General features: G+C 44.6%; 1 protein-coding gene across 1 annotated transcript in view; it reads right to left on the bottom strand.

Annotated features, from left to right (window-relative positions):
- LOC126252232 (WAS/WASL-interacting protein family member 3-like) overlaps positions 1-23,793 on the bottom strand; it is a 148,550-nt gene that overhangs the window by 46,371 nt on the left and 78,386 nt on the right. The window contains exon 2 of the mRNA XM_049953104.1: positions 11,518-11,759. Coding sequence (XP_049809061.1) covers positions 11,518-11,759 — 242 coding nt within the window. The remainder of the gene's footprint in view (positions 1-11,517; positions 11,760-23,793) is intronic.

Genomic DNA, 23,793 nt, shown 5'->3' with positions numbered 1-23,793 from the left:
ACTGTGGCCCAGTGACATGGCGCATTGTCATCCATAACAATTTCATCGTTGTTTGGGAACATGAAATCCATGAATGGCTGAAAACAAACATTTTCAGTCACTGATCGGTTCAGTTGGGCGAGAGGACCCAGTCCACTCCATGTGAACACAGCCCACACCATTACCGAGTCACCACCAGCTTGCTCAGTGCCTTTTTGACAACCTGAGTCCATGGTCTAAGCCACAGTCGAACCCTGCCATCAGCCGATATCCGGACTCATTTAACCAGACCTCGGTTCTCCAGAAGTCAAGGGTCCAACTAACACGGTCACAGGCCCAGGAGAGGCACTGTAGGCGATGTCGTGCTGTTAGGAAAAGGTATTCGCGTCGATCGTCGGTTTCCATATAGCCTATTGGCACCAAATTTCACTGCAATGTCTTAACGGATACGTTATTCGTACGTCCCACATTGGTTTCTGCTGTTATTTCATGCAGTATCGTTTGTCTCTTAGCACTGACAACTCTACGCAAACACCGCTGCTGTTGTTAAACCTCCTGGCAGATTAAAACTGTGTGCCCGACCGAGACTCGAACTCGGGACCTTTGCCTTTCGTGGGCAAATGCTCTACCATCTGAACTACCGAAGCACGACTCACGCCCGGTACTCACAGCTTTACTTCTGCCACTATCTCGTCTCCTACCTTCCAAACTTTACAGAAGCTCTCCTGCGAACCTTGCAGAACTAGCACTCCTGAAAGAAAGGATACTGCGGAGACATGGCTTAGCCACAGCCTGGGGGATGTTTCCAGAATGAGATTTTCACTCTGCAGCGGAGTGTGCGCTGATATAAAACTTCCTGGCAGATTAAAACTGTGTGCCCGACCGAGACTCGAACTCGGGACCTTTGCCTTTCGCGGGAAAGTGCTCTACCATCTGAGCTACCGAAGCACGACTCACGCCCGGTACTCACAGCTTTACTTCTGCAGAGTGAAAATCTCATTCTGGAAACATCCCCCAGGCTGTGGCTCAGCCATGTCTCCGCAGTATCCTTTCTTTCAGGAGTGCTAGTTCTGCAAGGTTCGCAGGAGAGCTTCTGTAAAGTTTGGAAGGTAGGAGACGAGATACTGGCAGAAGTAAAGCTGTGAGTACCGGGCGTGAGTCGTGCTTCGGTAGCTCAGATGGTAGAGCATTTGCCCGCGAAAGGCAAAGGTCCCGAGTTCGAGTCTCGGTCGGGCACACAGTTTTAATCTGCCAGGAAGTTTCATATCAGCGCACACTCCGCTGCAGAGTGAAAATCTCATTCTGTGACCGCTGCTGTTGGTCGTTAGGTTAAGGCCGTCAGCCTCTGCATTGTCTCCGTCGTGAGAGGTAACGCCTGAAAGTTGGTATTCCCGAAAAACCCTCTTGGAACTTTGGATCTCAGAATATTGAACTACCTAACGATATCCTTGATGAAATGTCCCCTGTGTCTAGCTCCAATTGCCATTCCGCTGTTCAGAGTCTGGTGGTGGTGGTGGTGGTGGTTAGTGTTTAACGTCCCGTCGACAACGAGGTCATTAGAGACGGAGCGCAAGCTCGGGTTAGGGAAGGATTGGGAAGGAAATCGGCCGTGCCCTTTCAAAGGAACCATCCCGGCATTTGCCTGAAACGATTTAGGGAAATCACGGAAAACCTAAATCAGGATGGCTGGAGACGGGATTGAACCGTCGTCCTCCCGAATGCGAGTCCAGTGTGCTAACCACTGCGCCACCTCGCTCGGTGTGTTCAGAGTCTGTTAATCCCCGTCGTGGGGCCACAATCAAGCCGGGAAACCTTTCCACATTAATCACCCCAGTACAAAAGACAGCTCAACCAATTCATTGCCCTCTTCTACCTTGTGTACGCGATAGTACAGCCATTTGTGTATGTGCATATCACTATTCCCTAATTTTTGTCAGCTCAGTGTACATCAAAACTGCCACTATCGGTTTCAACGCTTAGCTATCTTCGTCAGATAGACTTTCCCGCCCCGCCATAAATTCACAGTCAGTCCAAAGATGTCGCCTCATATGTAAAGCGTGATCAACTAAATGGATGGTATGTGGAGGAAAGGCCGTCTGAAGATAAGAGCAGTTATCGAAACCTGTAGTGGCTGTGTTAAAATACTGCAATTGCGACGGGCGAATAAAAGTAAACATTACAATGAAATTCGTCTGGATGTGTGACAGTATCATATGTAATAAAACTACCGATTTATCAGCTTCTATTGGTGGCAGACTTCCTCAGGGTGACTAGAGATGCCTCCAATAGCAGCCGAAACAATGATAGTTTTATCTCATTTTCACGCGATCACTCACCCAGAAGAACGTTACAGAATTGACTCAAGTCCCGAAAGCATATGCTTGTGAAAGGATACACATTACTGGCCATTAAAATTGCTACACCACGAAGATGACGTGCCACAGACGCGAAATTTAACCGACAGGGAGAAGATGCTGTGATATGCAAACGATTAGCTTTTCAGAGCATTCACACAAGGTTGGCGCCGGTGGTGACAAGTACAACGTGCTGACATGAGGAAAGTTTCCAAACGATTTCTCATACACAAACAGCAGTTGACCGGCGTTGCCTGGTGAAACATTGTTGTGATGCCTCGTGTAAGGAGGAGAAATGCGTACCATCACGTTTACGACTTTGATAAAGGTCGGATGGTAGCCTATCGCGATTGCGATTTATCGTATCGCGACATTGCTGCTCGCGTTGGTCGAGATCCAATGACTGTTAGCAGAATATGAAATCGGTGGGTTCAGGAGGGTAATACGGAACGCCGTGCTCGATCCCAACGGCCTCGTATCACTTGCAGTCGAGATGAGAGGCATCTTATCCGCATGGCTGTAACGGATCGTGCAGCTACGTCTCGATCCCTTAGTCAACAGATAGGGACGTTTGCAAGACAACAACCATCTGCACGAACAGTTCGACGACGTTTGCAACAGCATGGACTATCAGCTCGGAGACCATGGCTGCGGTTACCGTTGACGCTGCATCACAGACAGGAGCGCCTGCGATGGTGTACTCAACGACGAACCTCGGTAAACGAATGGCAAAACGTCATTTTTTCGGATGAACCCAGGTTCTGTTTACAGCATCATGATGGTCGCATCCGTGTTTGGCGACATCGCGGTGAACGCACATTGGAAGCGTGTATTCGTCATCGCCATACTGGCGTATCACCCGGCGTGATGGTATGGGGTGCCATTGGTTACGTGTCTCGGTCACCTCTTGTTCGCATTAATGGCACTTTGAAAAGTGGACATTACATTTCAGATGTGGTTCTACCCTTCATTCGATCCCTGCGAAACCCTACATTTCAGCAGGATAATGCACGATCGCATGTTGCAGGTCCTGTATGGGCCTTTCTGGATACAGAAAATTTTCGACTGCCGCCCCGCCCAGCACATTCTCCAGATCTCTCACCAACTGAAAACGTCTGGTCAATGGTGGCCGAGCAACTGGCTCATCACAATACGCCAGTCACTACTCTTGATGTGCTGCGGTATCGTGGTGAAGCTGCATGGGCAGCTGTACCTGTAGACGCCATCCAAGCTCTGTTTGACTCTATGCCGAGGCGTATCAAGGCCGTTATTACGGCCAGAGTTGGTTGTTCTGGGTACTGATTTCTTAGGATTTATGCACCCAAATTGCGTGAAAATGTAATCACATGTCAGTTCTAGTATAATATATTTGTCCAATGAATACCCGTTTATCATGTGCATTTCTTCTTGGTGTAGCAATTTTAATGGCCAGTAGTGTAGGTAAAGACCCAGTAGTTTCACAACTAACACAAAGCACAATGATGGAAGTTAAAAACAAGGGATTACAACGTTTGAGCAGTCGCTCCTCAGCCATACATTTTAGTAGTTATTGTTAAACTACACCCTAGGGGGAGGAGGGAGGGATGATGTATATAGAGCTATGCCACCGGACTATGAATGATGAATGACGAATCACACTATACCATTGCCAGTCAGATATTGGGGTTTAGATTTGGCGAATTGCTGCAGAACATAATCTACCATCACGTGTAGTGATGACAGTGAAACACAGAAGAGGTGGTATTATGATATGGTGATGTTTTCGTGATTAGGGCGTGGACCCTTTGTTTTGTATTAGAGAATACTAATTGCGGAAGGATATGAACACATTTTACAGCATTGTTTTCTGCGTACAGTAGAGGAACAGTTTGAAGATGATGATTGTTTGAGTCAGCATGACAGTATACACTGTCTTAAGGCAGCGCGTTTGTGGTAGTGGTTTGTCGATAATAATCTCCCTGAAATGTCCTGACCTGCCCAGTCCTGACCAGAACCCCTATGGAACACCTTTGGGAAGAGTTAGAAAGTCGACTTTGCTTCATATCCCAGCCTCCGATATCACTACCTTTTGTGGTTTTGGCCGTTAAGAAAGGATGGGCTCATTCCTCCACAGACATCCAAACATCTCACTGAAAGTGTCCACAGCAGAGTTCAATCACTCATAAAGGCTAAGGGTGGAGTTACTTCCATGTGTTATGGTATCAGACTCCAAATGTGGCCTATTGACACCAAATGTAGTGGGTGGGTCCAGTAGGTGCCGTATTAAAACTCAGCGAGAATTTTCCAAATGATTTATTTGTTTCTACTACAGAGCCCCGTTCACCTCGGTCCGCATCACAGGGTCCCAAAATGCTGAGGTCACCGCCCCAGCGACCCAGTGCTACGTGCTGTGTGTCGCCCTTGTACAACTGCGTCGTCAGGGCTGTGCCGAAAGCCGGCTCAGTCGTCTTCTTCCCTGTTGACTCAGCACTTCTTCGCTGGGAGCTGCCATGCGGCCCACTACGTCCTTCCTCGCTGGTGTAGCTGGCAGTAGCGAGCCATGGGGTGGCCCGCCACTGACTGGCTGGCTATGGACCTCGCGTTGGCCTCAGGGGGTCGAACCAAAGACCCGCCGTGGACTGGGACGCTGGCACCCCACCTGTTGCTGCATTAAGCCGGTGGTGTGACACGCCTCGACATCCAGGAGAGCTGACACACTTGAATGCCCTGTGTAGACCTCAGAGGGTCGAACCAGTGACCGACCGTGGACTGGAATGCCGGTGCCCCATCTGCTCTCCGTGTAGCCAGTGGTGCGACACGCCTCACAGTCCAGGAGAGCAGTCACACTTCAGTGAATCTCGTTAGAAAACAACACCTATTTATACGCAGCTGCATGCCTCTGTTTCGCTAATGCACTGCTTCGCGTCATGTTTGCGTAACAGTGGCCCCCTTCTGCCTGTGACTTGCGCCATGAAAACTGCTGTGTGCGCCCTCTCCGGCGGTTCTACGCCCCTGTGGCCTCCATTTGCCTTCACAACTGCTAGTATGCGTAACTTACTGCAATCCGGCCCACACCTAGCTATAACTACTGCTCTGAATATCGCACAAAACTAACTTTCTCTATCCCAGATGGTGGTGCCGCTACACATGGAAAATTTGCACGATTAATCGTAATGACGTGAAATAAGTCATTTCACACATGCATCGCAAATTTATTTGTATATATGGTTACATTCGGAACATATATAAAGTTAATTTCTAAACAAAGCAAAAAAGTTATACCTGCATATATCAATTTGTAATATTTGCACACGCGTCATATTAATGTCCACTGTCATGTGTTTTGATACTTATGATTAAGAGATGTATTCTTGCAGTTAATCGATCTTTGGCACATGCTAGGCTTTGTGTACTGCAGCACTTACTTCGAAAATGCAACTCTGTGTATAACAGGTAGACGACTCGCCAGGATGACATGTGTTGCATCGTCCAGAGATTGCAGTGTCACACCAAAGTCGCCAACACAGATCGATACGACAAACGTTATCGAGGTTCCACAGTAAACCGCAATGACGAATCGCAGGCGCTCCTGAAGACCATGCATTCCCTCTCAGTATAGCAGTATTTGGCTGTACCCATGGTCTAGGGGTAGCGTCTTTGATTCATAACCAAAAACGTGTCCCGGGTTCGATCCCCGCCACTGCCTAAATTTTGATAAATAATCATCATTGGCGGCCGAAGACTTCCGGCATAAGAAGTCAGCCTCATTCTGCCAACGGCCTTGTCAAAGAGGGCGGAGGAACGGATAGAGGTTCAGGGCACTCTCTTGTCTTAGGGGTGGGAAGTTGCCCCTAAAGGAGGAAGAATCAGCAATGATCAACGACATGAGGATGCAGAAGGCAATGGAAACCACTGCATTAAAGACACGTAACGTGTATCCACAGGACATGTGGCCTGTAATTGAAGAATTGGCCTGTAATTAAAGAAGAGTCATGATGATCTCTCCATTGCCAAAAGATTCCGGAATAGACCCCCATTCGGATCTCCGGGAGGGGACTGCCAAGGAAGAGGTTACCATGAGATTGAATAATCAACGAAAGGATAACGTTCTACGAGTCGGGGCGTGGAATGTCAGAAGCTTGAACGTGGTAGGGAAACTAGAAAATCTGAAAAGGGAAATGCAAAGGCTCAATCTAGATATAGTAGGGGTCAGTGAAGTGAAGTGGAAGGAAGACAAGGATTTCTGGTCAGATGAGTATCGGGTAATATCAACAGCAGCATAAAATCGTATAACAGGTGTAGGATTCGTTATGAATAGGAAGGTAGGGCAGAGGGTGTGTTACTGTGAACAGTTCAGTGACCGGGTTGTTCTAATCAGAATCGACAGCAGACCAACACCGACAACGATAGTTCAGGTATACATGCCCTCGTCGCAAGCTGAAGATGAACAGATAGAGAAAGTGTAAGAGGATATTGAAAGGGTAACGCAGTATGTAAAGGGGGACGAAAATCTAATAGTCATGGGCGACTGGAATGCAGTTGTAGGGGAAGGAGTAGAAGAAAAGGTTACAGGAGAATGTGGGCTTGGGACAAGGAATGAAAGAGGAGAAAGACTAATTGAGTTCCGTAACAAGTTTCAGCTAGTAATAGCGAATACCCTGTTCAAGAATCACAAGAGGAGGAGGTATACTTGGAAAAGGCCGGGAGATACGGGAAGATTTCAATTAGATTACATCATGGTCAGACAGAGATTCCGAAACCAGATACTGAATTGTAAGACGTACCCAGGAGCAGATATAGACTCAGATCACAATATAGTAGTGATGAAGAGTAGGCTGAAGTTCAAGACATTAGTCAGGAAGAATCAATACGCAAAGAAGTGGGATACGGAAGTACTAAGGAATGACGAGATGCGTTTGAAGTTCTCTAACGCTATAGATACAGCAATAAGGAATAGCGCAGTAGGCAGTACAGTTGAAAAGGAATGGACATCTCTAAAAAGGGCCATCACAGAAGTTGGGAAGGAAAACATAGGTACAAAGAAGGTAGCTGCGAAGAAACCATGGGTAACAGAAGAAATACTTCAGTTGATTGATGAAAGGAGGAAGCACAAACATGTTCCTGGAAAATCAGGAATACAGAAATACAAGTCGCTGAGGAATGAAATAAATAGGAAGTGCAGGGAAGCTAAGACGAAATGGCTGCACGAAAAATGTGAGGACATCGAAAAAGATATGATTGTCGGAAGGACAGACTCAGCATACAGGAAAGTCAAATCAACCTTTGGTGACATTAAAAGCAACGGTGGTAACATTAAGAGTGCAACGGGAATTCCACTGCTAAATGCAGAGGAGAGAGCAGATAGGTGTAAAGAATACATTGAAAGCCTCTATGAGGGTGAAGATTTGTCTGATGTGATAGAATAAGAAACAGGAGTCGATTTAGAAGAGATAGGGGATCCAGTATTAGAATCGGAATTTAAAAGAGCTTTGGAGGACTTACGGTCAAATAAGGCAGAAGGGATAGATAACATTCCATCAGAATTTCTAAAATCATTGCGGGAAGTGGCAACAAAACGACTATTCACGTTGGTGTGTAGAATATATGAGTCTGGCGACATACCATCTGACTTTCGGAAAAGCATCATCCACACATTTCCGAAGACGGCAAGAGCTGACAAGTGCGAGAATTATCGCATAATCAGCTTAACAGCTCATGCATCGAAGCTGCTTACATGAATAATATACAGAAGAATGAAAAAGAAAATTGAGAATGCGCTGGGTGACTATCAGTTTGGCTTTAGGAAAAGTAAAGGGACGAGAGAGGCAATTCTGACGTTACGGCTAATAATGGAAGCAAGGCTAAAGAAAAATCCTTTCATAGGATTTGTCGTTGGAAAAAGCGTTCGACAATATAAAATGGTGCAAGCTGTTCGAGATTCTGAAAAAAGGGATAAGCTATAGGGAGAGACGGGTCATATACAATATGTACAACAACCAAGAGGGAATAATAAGAGTGGACGATCAGGAACGAAGTGGTCGTATTAAGAAGGGTGTAAGACAAGGCTGTAGCCTTTCGCCCCTACTCTTCAATCTGTACATCGAGGAAGCAATGATGGAAATAAAAGAAAGGTTCAGGAGTGGAATTAAAATACAAGGTGAAAGGATATCAATGATACGATTCGCTGATGACATTGCTATCCTGAGTGAAAGTGAAGAAGAATTAAATGATCTGCTGAACGGAATGAACAGTCTAATGAGTACACAGTATGGTTTGAGAGTAAATCGGAGAAAGACGAAGGTAATGAGAAGTAGTAGAATTGAGAACAGCGAGAAACTTAACATCAGGATTGATGGTCACGAAGTCAATGAAGTTAAGGAATTCTGCTACCTAGGCAGTAAAATAACCAATGACGGACGGAGCAAGGAGGACATCAAAAGCAGACTCGCTATGGCAAAAAAGGCATTGCCGGCCAAGAGAAGTCTACTAATATCAAATACCGGCCTCAATATGAGGAAGAAATTTCTGAGGATGTACGTCTGGAGTACAGCATTGTATGGTAGTGAAACATGGACTGTGGGAAAATCGGAACAGAAGAGAATCGAAGCATTTGAGATGTGGTGCTATAGACGAATGTTGAAAATTAGATGGACTGATAAGGTAAGGAATGAGGAGGTTCTACGCAGAATCTGAGAGGAAAGGAATATGTGGAAAACACTGATAAGGAGAAGGGACTTCCATGGTACTAGAGGGAGCTGTAGAGGGCAAAAACTGTAGAGGAAGACAGAGATTGGAATACGTCAAGCAAATAATTGAGAACGTAGGTTGCAAGTGCTACTCTGAGATGAAGAGGTTAGCACAGGAAAGGAATTCGTGGCGGGCCGCATCAAACACGTCAGTAGACTGATGACCAAAAAAAAAAAAAAAAAAAAAAAAGCAGTATTCTCACACAGAGGTCAATATAGAGCCGAACTATGGAAAGCTCTACCCCAGTTCGAGACCCTCAAGAGAAAAGTTTGTTACTTAGTGCATCAAGTGAGGCTTTCGTAGTCAATGACAGTTGTAAATTATGAAGTGCTCCTGTGACATAGAAGTATGTCGAAGTTAAGGAAATCTTTTATTCATTTGTGACAGCCCCAAAGTTCAACTGTTTCGTGGCCTTACCAAATTGAAAGTGCACGCCGTTTCTTCTACATAGAGAAAACTGTCACTGCTAGGGTGTATCTACATATGATTGAAAAGTTTATTATTTTACAGATTTATGAAGATGGCCGAGTTGGGACGGCTTACTACCAGCAAGACGGTGCAACATTCATTTCCTCACGGAAGTTCGAGGTTTCATCGACAATCACTTCCCATGTCCGAGGAATGGCCGTGAAGGACCAATCGCATGGCCACCTCGCTCCCCAGACTTGACACCATTGGATTTCGTTCTCTGGTGTTTCATTTAATACCGTGTGTATCTTCCTCCCCTTCTAAACAATTCAGCCAACCTGAAAAATCGAATATACACTACCAAGTTACAGACGATTTGCTGCAAGGAGTGTGGGAGAAAATTGATTACCGGTGGGACGTTACAGAACGGTTACAATAAGTAAGAGTGATCTCAGGTGTGCCGCAGGGGAGTGTCGTAGGACTGTTGCTATTCACACTATACATAAATGACCTTGTGCATAACATCGGAAGTTCACTGAGGCTTTTTTCGGATGATGCTGTGGTATATCGAGAGGTTGTAACAAAGGAAAATTGTACTGAAATGCAGGAGGATCTGCAGCGAATTGACGCATGGTGCAGGGAATGCCAATTGAATCTCAATGTAGACAAGTGTAATGTGCTGAGAATACATAGAAAGAAAGATCCCTTATCATTTAGCTACAATATAGCAGGTCAGCAACTGGAAGCAGTTAATTCCATAAATTATCTGGGAGTAGGCATTAGGAGTGATTTAAAATGGAATGATCATATAAAGTTGATCGTCGGTAAAGCAGATTCCAGACTGAGATTCATTGGAAGAATCCTAAGGAAATGCAATCCCAAAACAAAGGAAGTAGGTTACAGTGCACTTGTTCGCCCACTGCTTGAATACTGCTCACCAGTGTGGGATCCGTACGAGATAGGGTTGATAGAAGAGATTGAGAAGATCCAACGGAGAGCAGCGCGCTTCGTTACAGGATCATTTAGTAATCGCGAAAGCGTTACGGAGATGATAGATAAACTGTGGTGTCACCGCCAGACACCACACTTGCTAGGTGGTAGCCTTTAAATCGGCCGCGGTCCGTTAATATACGTCGGACCCGCGTGTCGACACTATCAGTGATTGCAGACCGAGCGCCGCCAAACGGCAGGTCTAGTGTAGACTCCCTAGCACTTGCCCCAGTTGTACAGCCGACTTTGCTAGCGATGGTTCACTGTATAAAGACGCTCTCAATTGCAGAGACGACAGTTTAGCATAGCCTTCAGCTACGTCATTTGCTACGACCTAGCAAGGCACCATATTCAGTTACTATTGATATTGATATTGTGAATCATGTAACGTCAAGAGCGACGTTCATCATTAATGGATGAAAGTTAAGTATCAAACTAAGTACGTCCACTTTCTGAATTCTAATTCGTTGTCATGTTCCACACCTCACGTCAGTATAGTTCTTCCCTCCTCACGCCAGCCTGCGTGAGCTAAAACGCGTGCATTTCGGCCTCCTCTCGTAACACGGTGTTGGCTCTTCTGCCAACACTACATAAACTCCAGTGGAAGACTCTGCAGGAGAGAATCTCAGTAGCTCGGTACGGGCTTTTGTTGAAGTTTCGAGAACATACCTTCACCGAGGATTCAAGCAGTATATTTCTCCCTCCTACGTATACCTCGCGAAGAGACATGAGGATAAAATCAGAGAGATTAGAGCCCACACAGAGGCATACCGACAATCCTTCTTTCCACGGACAATACGAGACTGGAATAGGAAGGAGAACCGATAGAGGTAGTAAAGGTACTCTCCGCCACACAACGTTAGGTGGCTTGCGGAGTATGGATGTAGATGTAGATGTTTGCCGCATCACAAATGAAAGTCACATGGAACCAAAATGACACTTGGCACATTTATGTGAAACTTGAGATTGCTTGCCTCAAAGTGACACAACTACCGACCCTGTATATTATCGCAATAATTTTCAGCGTCATTCCAAAGTGGTGAAGTCCTTTTGGACTCACCCTGTAGCTTGTGCTCGCCGCTCCATTACTTCTATAACAGCGAGGTAACGCCGTCGGTTTACCTGGAACAGAGCAGCTGCTGAGGGCCGAGGACTTCCCGAATCGCAAGTATTCCGGAAATTCCGGCAGCCGGTGCGTCGGATGAAATTCCGCCTTCGTTACCGGCGGGGGCGGCGGCGGCGGCGGCGGCGGCGGCGGCGGCAGTCGGACGGGCGTCCACGCAGGTCGCCGCGGCGCGCCGCCTCACGCCCCCGGCACCGCGTGGGCGGCCACCTCCACCTCCACCACAGCCGCCGCCGTCCCCGCCGCCGCCGCCGCCCCCACCGCCAGCGCGACGATCGATAGGCCGCACCGCGCCGTCCAGCCAGCGGGGTTGACGCCGGCGGCAGCCGCGCCGCACACACTGCGTGGCAGCAGACTGCGCGGCAGCACAACAGGAAACTCTCCTACCTTATAATTTCACTGGGCGAAAAGACTGAAACGTTTACATCTCTTGTCGTTCTGGTTGTACAATGTGCAAGTCGACGGGCTCAGCAATCGTTTGGGCAAGCTGCCTTCCACACTCGGGAACTCAAAACACAAATGACCTAACAAGCGATTCTGTGCTCACGGGGAGAACACGGCAAGGGGCATAACCCGATTCTCCAGAAATTAGGCTTTTGAGAAAGCCCCTATGAACTTAGCCCTCACTGATTTGATTCAGGCTGACGGGGTGTGTCGGGAACGACTGAGAATTCGTCAGATGTAAACAAGAAGAGCCGGCTGGTGCGGTTCTAGGTGCTTCAGTCTGGAACCGCACCGCAGGTTTGAATCCTGCCTCGGGCATGGATGTGTGTGATGTCCTTAAGTTCGTTAGGTTTAAGTAGTTTAAGTTCTATGGGACTGATGACCTCAGAGGTTAAGTCCCATAGTGCTCAGAGTCATTTGAACCATTTTTTTTTTTTAGTTCTCTCAGAAACGGTCCACCATATACGGATAAGCCGAGACACCTGTACACTAATTTTGACTTTTCTTCCACTGAGCGAAGTTTCTGGGAAATCGGGCTATGGTACATGCTGTGTTCTCCTCATCAGATAGAAACCTACACAATTGTACAAATGTTAAATTGATAATTGCTCACGCTGCTAAGCTGAGATTTCATTATCCACAAAATACAAATGAATTCAATTCATATATAATTAAAAGAGCCCAGTTAACTTTCCAGATTAAAAGAAAATAATATGTTCCTTCTAACGGCACCTTTATTACTTTGGAAAATCTGTCTCAGTGAGACTGCACTTCAGTGAGCTAGAATCCTTCGACTCAGATAACAGTTCTGGAACAATGGAAGGAAAACTTGAGTGTCATTTCAAATAGGTACCCCACTCATTCAATCACAGTTGTTGGTGTTCTTAGCCTATCCTCCATATGTTGGCGAAAATACATGTTTCAAGTCGGTGGTGTGAATAAAACGTCTTCCGAAATGGTACTAAATGCCTTCTCAGAAAATTATTTTGAACAACTAGTTCAGGAGCCCACTAGAAGTGTAAATAGTTGTGAAAACATACTTGACCTCTTTGCAACAAATGAACCTGACCAAATAAGGCACAACAAATACAGGCATAAGTGACCGCCAGGTTGTTGTCGATAGACTGAATACTGCATCATCCAAACGCACAAAAAATAAACGGAAAGTACATTTATTTAAAAGAGCTTCTTTTCTTCCAGTCTGACTATGTAAGCGTACACCAGATATGGATTAAAACAGAGGTGGCCAAGATTTCGGCACATGGACCACGCACAGGCCTGAGAGCTAAAGCACTCAGCATCACTTCACATTCCCCCTACCGCCGCGCCACGCTATATGAGCGAGAGGAGGGGGGTAAAGGGAAAAACAGCGAACGCACTGCATTTAAATGGCAGTTCACGCGCACTGCACATTTCTCAAAAATCAAATCATATGGCTCTAAGCACTATGGGACTTAACATCTAAGGTCACCAATCCCCTACACGTAGAACTACTTAAACCTAACTAACCTAAGGACATCACAAACATCCATGCCCGAGGCAGGACTCGAACCTGCGACCGTAGCAGCAGCGCAGTTCCGGACTGAAGCTCCTAGAAACCGCTCGGTCACAGCGGCCGGCTCACATTTCTCAACAGCATAGATTACAAACAAATCAAGTTTTCAGTTTAATTAATTATTTTTGATGCGCTGAAGACATAATATAATTTTTATCTGATATAAACTGTCGGCCTACGGACAGACGAAGACAATTTTAGAGGGTCACAGTCAAGCTGCCACGTAATCGTGACTTATTTAGTTTCGTAATCAAAGAAAGATCTTTCACACAGATATATCGATCGAAATATTGTAGTACTTTTACAACCTCATTATGGAGACTTGCAAAATCTACCTGAGGAAAAGCAAAGTAGACGTCCTGGACAATTTTAACGTAAAAAGATTTGTCGCTGAAACTAGAAATACATCGAAACTTCCTGGCACATTAAGACCATGTGCCGGACTGAGACACGAACTCAGGTCTTTTGTCTTTTGCGGACAAGTGCTCGATCAACTAAGCTACCCAAGCACGATTCAGGATCGTTCTCACGGCTGTACTTCTCGCAGTACCTCGTCTCCTACCTTCCAAACTTCACAGGAGCTCTCCTGCCAAGCTTGAAGAACTAGCAGTCGTGGAAAAAAGGATACTGGGGAGACATGGCTTTGTGGCAGCCTGGGGGATGTAACCAGAATAAAATTTTTACTCTGGAGCGGCGTGTAGTTGGTAGAGCACTTGCCCGCGAAAGGCAAAGGTCCCGAGTTTGGGTCTCGGTCCGGCACACAGTTTTAATCTGCCAGGAAGTTTCACATCAGCTTACATTTCGCTACAGAGTGAAAATTTCTGTCTCCGCAATATCCTTTCTTCCTGTAGTGCTAGTTCCGCAAGTTTGGCAGAAGAGCTTTTGTGAAGTTTCGAAGGTAAGAGACGACGTACTGGCGGAATTAAAGTTGTGAGGAGGGCTCCTGAACTGTGCTTGGCTTGCTCAGTTGGCACGGTAGCTCAGCGTGTTCGGTCAGGAAGCTGGCTGGTCCCTGTAATAAAGAAATCGAGTGAAGGGACTAACAACGAACTTCATCGGTTGTCATGTGATGTCCGCTATGACCTAATAGAACTAACAGTAATGAGAAGAAAAAAGGCGGTAGAGTGATTGACTCTCCTGCCAAAGAACTCATGATCTAATCCGAGCGAAGGCAAAATAGCCGGCACGGTCGTTCAGCGTGTTCGGTCAGAGGGTTAGTCGCCCTTAGAAACAAAAAACTGAGTTAATGGATCAACGACGAACTTGAATGGGTGTCATGGGACCTCGGCGCGAACAAATTGAACGAACAAGAACGAAAAAAAAGAGATTTTTTAAAGAAAAAAACAATGTTGGTAGAGCACTTGTGAGCGAAAGGCAAACATCCTGAGTTTGAGTCTTGGCCAAACGCAAAGTTTCAATCTGCCAGAAAGTTTCATACCAGTGCACACCCCTCTGCAGAATGAAAGTTTCAGTTTGAAATTACATTGCAAGTCAATCAGCTACAACTGTACAGGCAAAGCGCGCTTTCAACTGAAATGGCAAACAGTTGTAACCTCTCCACAGAAAAATTAAAATAAATTAAATATGAATAATGAATGTGATTCTAATTTAGTATAACCTCTCTACAGAAATTCATTCACATTTAACCTCCACACAAAATTTGTTTCCCATTTAATGTACCCACAAAATTCTTTTCTCATTTAATGTAAGCTCGAAACAGGAAAAATTCCTAAACCTCGTGATAAAAAAAAAATTCAGTAACCTGGTAAATTTTGGACGACAGCAGTGCTGCGTCATGGCCCTGTAAGATCATTCTGAATAAAAAGCCAAAATTCTTACCTCAATAAAGTCGCCAACTATCTGCTCTTACAATAGCTTTTTGCGGCACAGCTCTGTGCAATGCTGGCCTGTACATTTGTCATTTATGAAAGGAAGCAACTGATTTTTCTTTTGCAACAATCGGAATGATCATGGATTGGAGAAATTAGTAAATTCTTTAAATTGAAATGAATGCTTGTTAGAAATTACTTTATATGACAAACATTATTATTAGGACATTTTTAAAAGATTTACATGGGAGTTCACATAACATTACTAGATATGCGCGAGGCTGCTTTTACCTTATATTATATCGCTCAGGCTCCGCCATCGCTGCACCACGACCGGCCCAGCCAACACGATACACCAGACTGCTCGCTAGCAACAACTTACTGCTACTGCTACACAGTTCCTACTGCATACAACACTGCTCTTTGGTCTCAGATTCTCTTATAGCTTACATATCGCAGGCAGCGCATACCTCTTACACGGTCTCGAAAACAGCTCTAAATGAGATTTAAGACTGACAGTGTCCTTAAAACCTTTATAAAACTATCCTTGTAATTCTTGCAAGGCCACAATGAATTTTTCATTCCTCGCTCTAGCCTATGGAACTGGACTGTCTTTGCCATAATCTGTTCCTTCTAAAACACGATTTTCTTTTTAAAACAATCCCCATCATATCAGAAATAAGTTTTTCTCACCTTGCAGTGTCTTACTGTGGGCAGTATGCAGTCTGCAATCCATTCCGGATGTTCAAACTTTCGTCCCTGAACTTCCTTTTCCTTTATAAAATCAACAATAGCACGGTTTAAATTGATATATCTTTCCAGGCATGCCCCTTGACTTGAACAACGTACTTTTCAGTAATGTATGAAGTCTCCATGAACTTCGTTCATTTCCATTCAAAACTATTGCTACTGTCAATGGAGTAATAGGTGCAATTACAGGAATTTTACTATTTGCTCCAGCAGTTTCTTAAAGTTCTCCATGCCTGCAAATTTAGCACAGAGTACTTCTTAATGTACAGAACAATAAATCCTGTGTTTCAGTCGCTATAATTTTTTGCTCTTTAATTGGCATATAAACGTTTAAGTTCTCTCTGCGTGGTGCCGTAATGACGTTTCATAGAAAATAACCAGTATCTATCCCGTATGTGAACTGAGAATTCTCTTCTGTCGTTCCCATTCATTTTAAAGGACTGTGACGATAGATGGCTACACTGTCTCTTTTTGCTCGAACAGCCACTGGACCATTGAACGTCCTTCATACGACCAACAAACAGAGAAGGGTAAATAACACTGACACCGTGATTCTGACGAACACTGAGAGTTGTGCAGACAGAAAAATACCGCTCCGTAATACTAAATCAAATGTCGCGCTGTTCCGGGTACTTCAGAGGAGGACCGAACAAACCCGAGTGACTGGTTGAGCTTGACTCAACTGCGACCCGCACACGCTGCTCGCGCTAAGTTCGGCACGCCGTGGCCGGCCCTGTTTTAAATTCAAAGAAAAGGAGAGAGCAGATCAGGTTGTGGAAAGGGGCCAAGGTCAGTTGCTGTTAGTTATACAAGAACACACAACTTTATTGCTCGAACGAATGCACAGCTTTCTCCTTAAAACAACAAAGATCAATTCATGGCTGAGGGCCCAAGTAACTTCTCCAGAATAAGTTTAAATGATTCCTTTTAAAACACCAGGAGTTAGAGCAACGGCTGAGGACCTTACTTAAGTAAAATTGCAATATCTTCTCTGCTAAAGGTCGAAATATATTTCAGATCACCTAAGGAAAATGTTTAGAAGCCAAGCATTTACAATTTTCGGCTAAAGGCCATATTAAAGAAAATTAAAATAAATTCTTCAGCTGAAAGCCCAATAAAAAAAATTTTACACTATAAAAGACAGGCTTTAAAGATAAGCTTTTACACAGTGCAACAAAAACATCTTAAGGAAACTTGAAAGACCTAGTCGGCTGAAGGCCCAAACAATTACTCAAGAATAATTAAAGACCACCTTAAGATAAACATTTACAGAAAACGGCTGAAGGCCGTTTCAATGTTGTTGTTGTTGTGGTCTTCAGTCCTGAGACTGGTTTGATGCAGCTCTCCACGCCACTCTATCCCGTGCAAGCTGCTTCATCTCCCAGTACCTACTGCAACCTGCATCCTTCTGAATCTGCTTAGTGTATTCATCTCTTGGTCTCCCTCTACGATTTTTACCCTCCACGCTGCCCTCCAATGCTAAATTTGTGATCCCTTGATGCCTCAAAACATGTCCTACCAACCGATCCCTTCTTCTAGTCAAGTTGTGCCACAAACTTCTCTTCTCCCCAATCCTATTCAATACCTCCTCATTAGTTACGTGATCTACCCACCTTATCTTCAGCATTCTTCTGTAGCACCACATTTCAAAAGCTTCTATTCTCTTCTTGTCCAAACTGGTTATCGTCCATGTTTCACTTCCATACATGGCTACACTCCATACAAATACTTTCAGAAACGACTTCCTGATACTTAAATCTATACTCGATGTTAACAAATTTCTCTTCTTCAGAAACGCTTTCCTTGTCATTGCTAGTCTACATTTTATATCCTCTCTACTTCGACCATCATCAGTTATTTTGCTCCCTAAATAGCAAAACTCCTTTACTACTTTAATTGTCTCATTTCCTAATCTAATCCCCTCAGCATCACCCGATTTCATTTGACTACATTCCATTATCCTCGTTTTGATTTTGTTGATATTCATCTTATATCCTCCTTTCAAGACACTGTCGATTCCGTTCAGCTGCTCTTCCAAGTCTTTTGCTGTCTCTGACAGAATTACAATGTCATCGGCGAACCTCAAAGTTTTTACTTCTTCTCCATGAATTTTAATACCTACTCCGAATTTTTCTTTTGTTTCCTTTACAGCTTGCTCAATATACAGATTGAATAACATCGGGGAGAGGCTACAACCCTGTCTCACTCCTTTCCCAACCACTGCTTCCCTTTCATGCCCCTCGACTCTTATAACTGCCATCTGGTTTCTGTACAAATTGTAAGTAGCCTTTCGCTCCCGTTTCAAGAATTCAATATAATTAAAGTGAAACCTTACAGATAAGGATTTACATATTAAAGCCACAGACTCTGAAACGTATACGGCTGAAGGCCTAAATACAGAGCAACAAGAATTTTAAATAAAACACGGCTGAAGGCCTAATCTTAAAATAGTTGTCATGTCATATACTAAACATTAAACAGACAATATTAATATACGGCTGAAGGCCTGGCACAGTACCTGCGACCAAATAAAATTACAATCACGAACAACAAACAGTGGTGCTCAAAAGTGTTCCAAGGGTCGGCCTGGGGAAGTGAGACAGGCAGCCAAGCATAACACTAAATAATCAGGTCGCAACACGACCTAGGCACGGCTGAAGAACCAACCAACAACTTAATCAATTCCCTCTATCGCAACCGACCAACTGCTTACTCGAGTCCGCAGACAGCATTCATCTGCTCAGTGGAAATCACAGAAGCTACGCGCAGTTCCACGTAAACACACTTGCACAAGAACTCGAACAATCGTAAAAGCAATCACTGTGGAACAACAAGTACGAATCAATTCGACACACAGAGAGTTTCCACAAGCGCTCGGCGACCAAATACACGTCGTCCGATGAGGCGAGCGACCGAACGACCAACCGCGGTCGTTCCCCGTACAGTCTCCTTCCGTCGGACAGTACATGCGTGTCGCCAGAGGTCGGCGAGTACTGGCTGTCCGCACCTCACTGGCGCTCCGGCCCCAACTGAACTCCCGTACCCGGCTGACTATCGGTCGCTCCAGAGATGGTACGACAGCGCACTTATCGATAAGCGGTGGTGCTGCCACTCATGGGCAGGTTGTAAGTAGGCTGTTTGTTTTCTTATTGGCAACGTTACGTAGCGCTCTGTATGAAAATCACTGGCTGTGCTGTGTGCAGTCTGTGGCTAGTTTGCATTGTTGTCTGCCATTGTAGTGTTGGGCAGCGGCAGCTGGATGTTAACAGCGCGTAGCGTTGCGCAGTTGGAGGTGAGCCGCCAGCAATGGTGGATGTGGGGAGAGAGATGGCGGAGTTTTGAAATTTGTAAGACTGGATGTCATGAACTGCTATATATACTATGACTATTAAGGTAAATACATTGTTTGTTCTCTATTAAAATCTTTCATTTGCTAACTATGCCTATCAGTAGTTAGTGCCTTCCATAGTTTGAATCTTTTATTTAGCTGGCAGTAGTGGCGCTCGCTGTATTGCAGTAGTTCGAGTAACGAAGATTCTTGTGAGGTAAGTGATTTGTGAAAGGTATAGGTTAATGTTAGTCAGGGCCATTCTTTTGTAGGGATTATTGAAAGTCAGATTGCGTTGCGCTAAAAAATATTGTGTGTCAGTAATTTTTCAAAGGGGACGTTTCAAGGTAAGGCAGGAAGTTAGTGACTCCAGTAAATGGAATGAGAAAACGAGGTGGCAGTACCGTAAGAGAAGATGACAAACATCAAACGGCATGAACACGAGCCGCACACGGATCAAAACCATTGCAGTGGCAACGAATAAAGCATGCCAAATTGAAAAGAACGCAAAATCCCAAAGATTGCTGAAGTTTTACAGAAGCTTGAAATTTAGTGCCAACTTCTATGCGAGTTGCCTTTAACAGCTGGCGCACAAAACTCTGTCTCAAAATGTGGCAGAAAATCCAAGAGATTCTTGTCGTATATGAAGTACACCAGTGGAAAGAAGCAATAAATACCTTCTTTGCACATCAAGAATAATAATGTTATTGATGACAACGGCACTAAATCAGAGACACTAGACACGGTTTTCCGAAATTCCTTTACAAAAGAAGACGACGTAAATATTCCAGTACTCAAATCAAGAACAACTGCTAACATGAGTAACAGGGAACTAGATATACTTGGTATAGCGAAGCAGCTTAAAATACTTAAGGAACACGAGATTTCCGGTCCAGACTGTGTATCAGTCACGTTCCTTTCAGAGTACGCTGCTACAATAACCCCATATTTAGCAACTATGTACAACTGTTCGCTGATAGAAAGATCCATATCCAGAGACTGGAAAGTTGCACAAGTTACTCCAATACCCAAGAAACGATATAGAAGTAATTTGCTGAATTACAGACCCATATCGCCAACGTCAATTTGCGGTAGGATTTTGGACCATATACCATGCTCGAACACTATGGATCACCTCGAATAAAACGATTTATCGACCAGATAAAGCGGATTCAGAAAATATTGTTCTTGTGAAATACAGCTAGCTGTTTATACTCGCGAAGTAATGAGAACTATCGACAGGGGACGTCAAACATTTTTAGATTCCAGAAGTCTTTTGACGCCGTTCATCATAAGCGATTTTTAAATAAATTGCTTGCCTATGGAGTATTGTCTCAGTTGCGTCACTGTATTCGTGATTTCCCGTCAGAAAGGTTACAATTCGTAATAAGTGATAGAAAGCCATAGAGCAAAACAGAAGTAATATCCGGCGTTCCCCAAGGAAGTGGTATAGGCCGCGTGTTGTTCTTGATCAGCATGAGCGGTTTAGGAGACAAAAAATGGCTCTCAGCACTATGGGACTTAACATCTGAGGTCATCAGTCCCATAGACTTAGAACTACTTAAACCTAACTAACCTAAGCACAGCACACACAGCCGTCCGCGGTGGTCTAGGGGCTCTAGGCGTTCAGTCTGGAACCGCGCGACTGCTACGGTGGCAGGTTCGAATCCTGCCTCGGGCATGGATGTGTGTGATGTCCTTAGGTTAGTTAGGTTTAAGTAGTTCTAAGTTCTAGGGGACTGATGACCACAGATGTTAAGTCCCATAGTGCTCAGAGCCATTTGAACCATTTTTTTTTTTTTTTTTGAACAGCACACACATCCATGCCCGAGGCAGGATTCGAACCTGCGACCGTAGCAGCAGCGCGGTTCCGGACTAAAGCGCCTAGAACCGCTCGGCCACAACGGCCGGGGATTTAGGAGACAATCTAAGCAGTCCTCTTAGATTGTTTGCAGATGATGCTGTCATTTAGCGTTACGTAATGTCGTCGGATGATCAAAACGACTCACAAATGGTTTAGACAAGACATCTGTAGGAAGGAAAAAATTGCAGTTGCCTCTAAATCATGAAAAGTGTGTAGTCATCCACATGACCACTGAAAAGAATCCGCTAAATTTGTTACACCATAAATCACACAAGTATGAAGGCTGTAGACTCAGCTAAATACTTATGGACTACAGTTATGAATAACTTAAACTGGAACGATTACATAGACAATGCTGTAGGGACAGTAAACGCAAGACTGCAATTTACTAGCAGAACACTTGGAAATGTAACAGGGTAACTAAAGAGACTGTTTACACAACGCACGTCCGTCCGCTACTGGAGTATAGCTGTGTGGTGTGCGATCCGCATCAGAAAGGGTTGACGGAGGACATCGACAAAGTTAAAAAAAATGGCATCTAGTTTCATATTATCACGAAATAGGAGAGAGAGTGAGACGGATATGACACGCGAAATGGGGCAGCTCTAATGAAAATAAGGCACTTTTCTCTGCGGCAGGACCTCCTCACGGCATTTCAGTCATCAACTCTCTCCTTAAAGTGTGATAATATTTTATTAGCGGCCATCTACATAGGGAGAAATGATCACCATACCACAATAAGAGAAATCAGAGCCCGCACAGAAAAACTTAGGTGTTCGTTTTTCTCACGTCCTGTTCAGGAATGGAGCGATAGAGTAGCAGCTTGAAGGTGGTTCGATGACTCGTCTGCCTAGCACTTAACAGTGAATTGGGGACTAATCATATGGATGTTGATGTAGATGAATTTATTTCTCGTGGAAAGTGTCGCCTCATCAGAACGTTGTCGCAGGAATTGATGGAGTGCGAAAAAGTTGTCTTAGAAATACTAACGTACTTGCTCTTAGTCAGTATTATTCAGATTGAAGTTGGATTGTTTTACAGTCACTTTCATCAAAAAATGTAAAAATTAATATGAGTGATTTTTCTGAATCGCCAGCGTGATAATATCCAGACTTATAAACACTTTATCTATGCGTAAGCCACCCGAATACTCTCCGGAAGACTGTAAACTGAAATGCAAATGATTTTCCAAAGACTGGGCAACTAATAAAAGGGACATATAGTGAAGATTATCGATTTTTTATCCCAATAAGAAACTAACGATAAAAAACAATGACAAGTCGGGAAACAGACTCGCAAATTGTGAACTATGCAGGGCAAAGACAATGCAAACGTTAAAGCGACACTTACTGCAAAACATCTAAGTGAGCCCAAGCTAAAGCAAGTCACCGAACACCGACGCTCCAACGATGAGACACAAACTGCTGCAGTGTGCTCATTCCGAAATTGGCTACCCACTCCCTGCTCTGACACACCTCTCAAAGTTAGCATATTGCAAGGCTTGTCACAGTAACAACTGAAAATCTCCCTCTCTCTTACTGCATACAGGGAAAGCTCACATAATTTTCCCCGCAAGCACTTGTTGTATTCCCTGTCAATAAACTAAAAGTTAGTAGTGCAGTGATCCTCGCCTTATGATTGGCAGGCTGATGTTTGGGCTTGTAAATGCCGCTCACGTCTCACATTGTTTACATAGCGGTGACTCTGTTCTCTGCTTCTGCTTTTACGACAACCTGTGGGATTTTGTTGAAATCTCTCAGGAGTGCACGTGGCTCGCACTGCTTCCAAAGGCGATTCAGAAGTACACTGGCTTGAAAGATACGCAAAGCGGCTTACTCGCGCGAACACTGCCTGTGGTAATTCCTGGTAGGGAAATTCCCAGATTTCCGCCACTGTCTGCGTACTGCCTAAAACTTGCAGGTCGCACGTTCCGCCAAAATCCAACAACTGAGAGAAAAATGAGCTAAAATGCCAGAATTCAAAGGTCTTGCTCTTCCATTCAGAAAATTACGATAATCTCTATCTATAAAAGGCAATGGCAACGACTGACTTACTGAGTGACTCATCATCGCCCAGCCCAAGCCCCGAAGCATAGAAACTTGAAGTTTGGTGAGGGTATGGATCTCATACTGTAGGCATCGTTTAAGAGGCGACTGTCCGAAATTCCACTCCTGAGTGTGTGAAATGGGGGATGAAAGGCTTTTTGAAAGTATGTCGCTATTAAGGGAATTTTGGAACTAGAACTACGAAAACGACACTACTGGCCATTGAAATTGCTACACCACGAAGATGTGCTACAGACGCGAAATTTAACCAACAGGAATAAGATGCTTCGATACACAAATGATTAGCTTTTTAAAGAGCATTCACACAAGGTTGGCGCCGGTGGCGACACCTACAACGTGCTGACATGAGGAAAGTTTCCAAACGATTTCTCATACAC

Source organism: Schistocerca nitens, chromosome 4, assembly GCF_023898315.1.
Source record: "Schistocerca nitens isolate TAMUIC-IGC-003100 chromosome 4, iqSchNite1.1, whole genome shotgun sequence".
NCBI classification, from domain to species: Eukaryota; Metazoa; Arthropoda; class Insecta; order Orthoptera; family Acrididae; genus Schistocerca; species Schistocerca nitens.
This window is presented reverse-complemented; position numbering and strand designations above follow the sequence as displayed.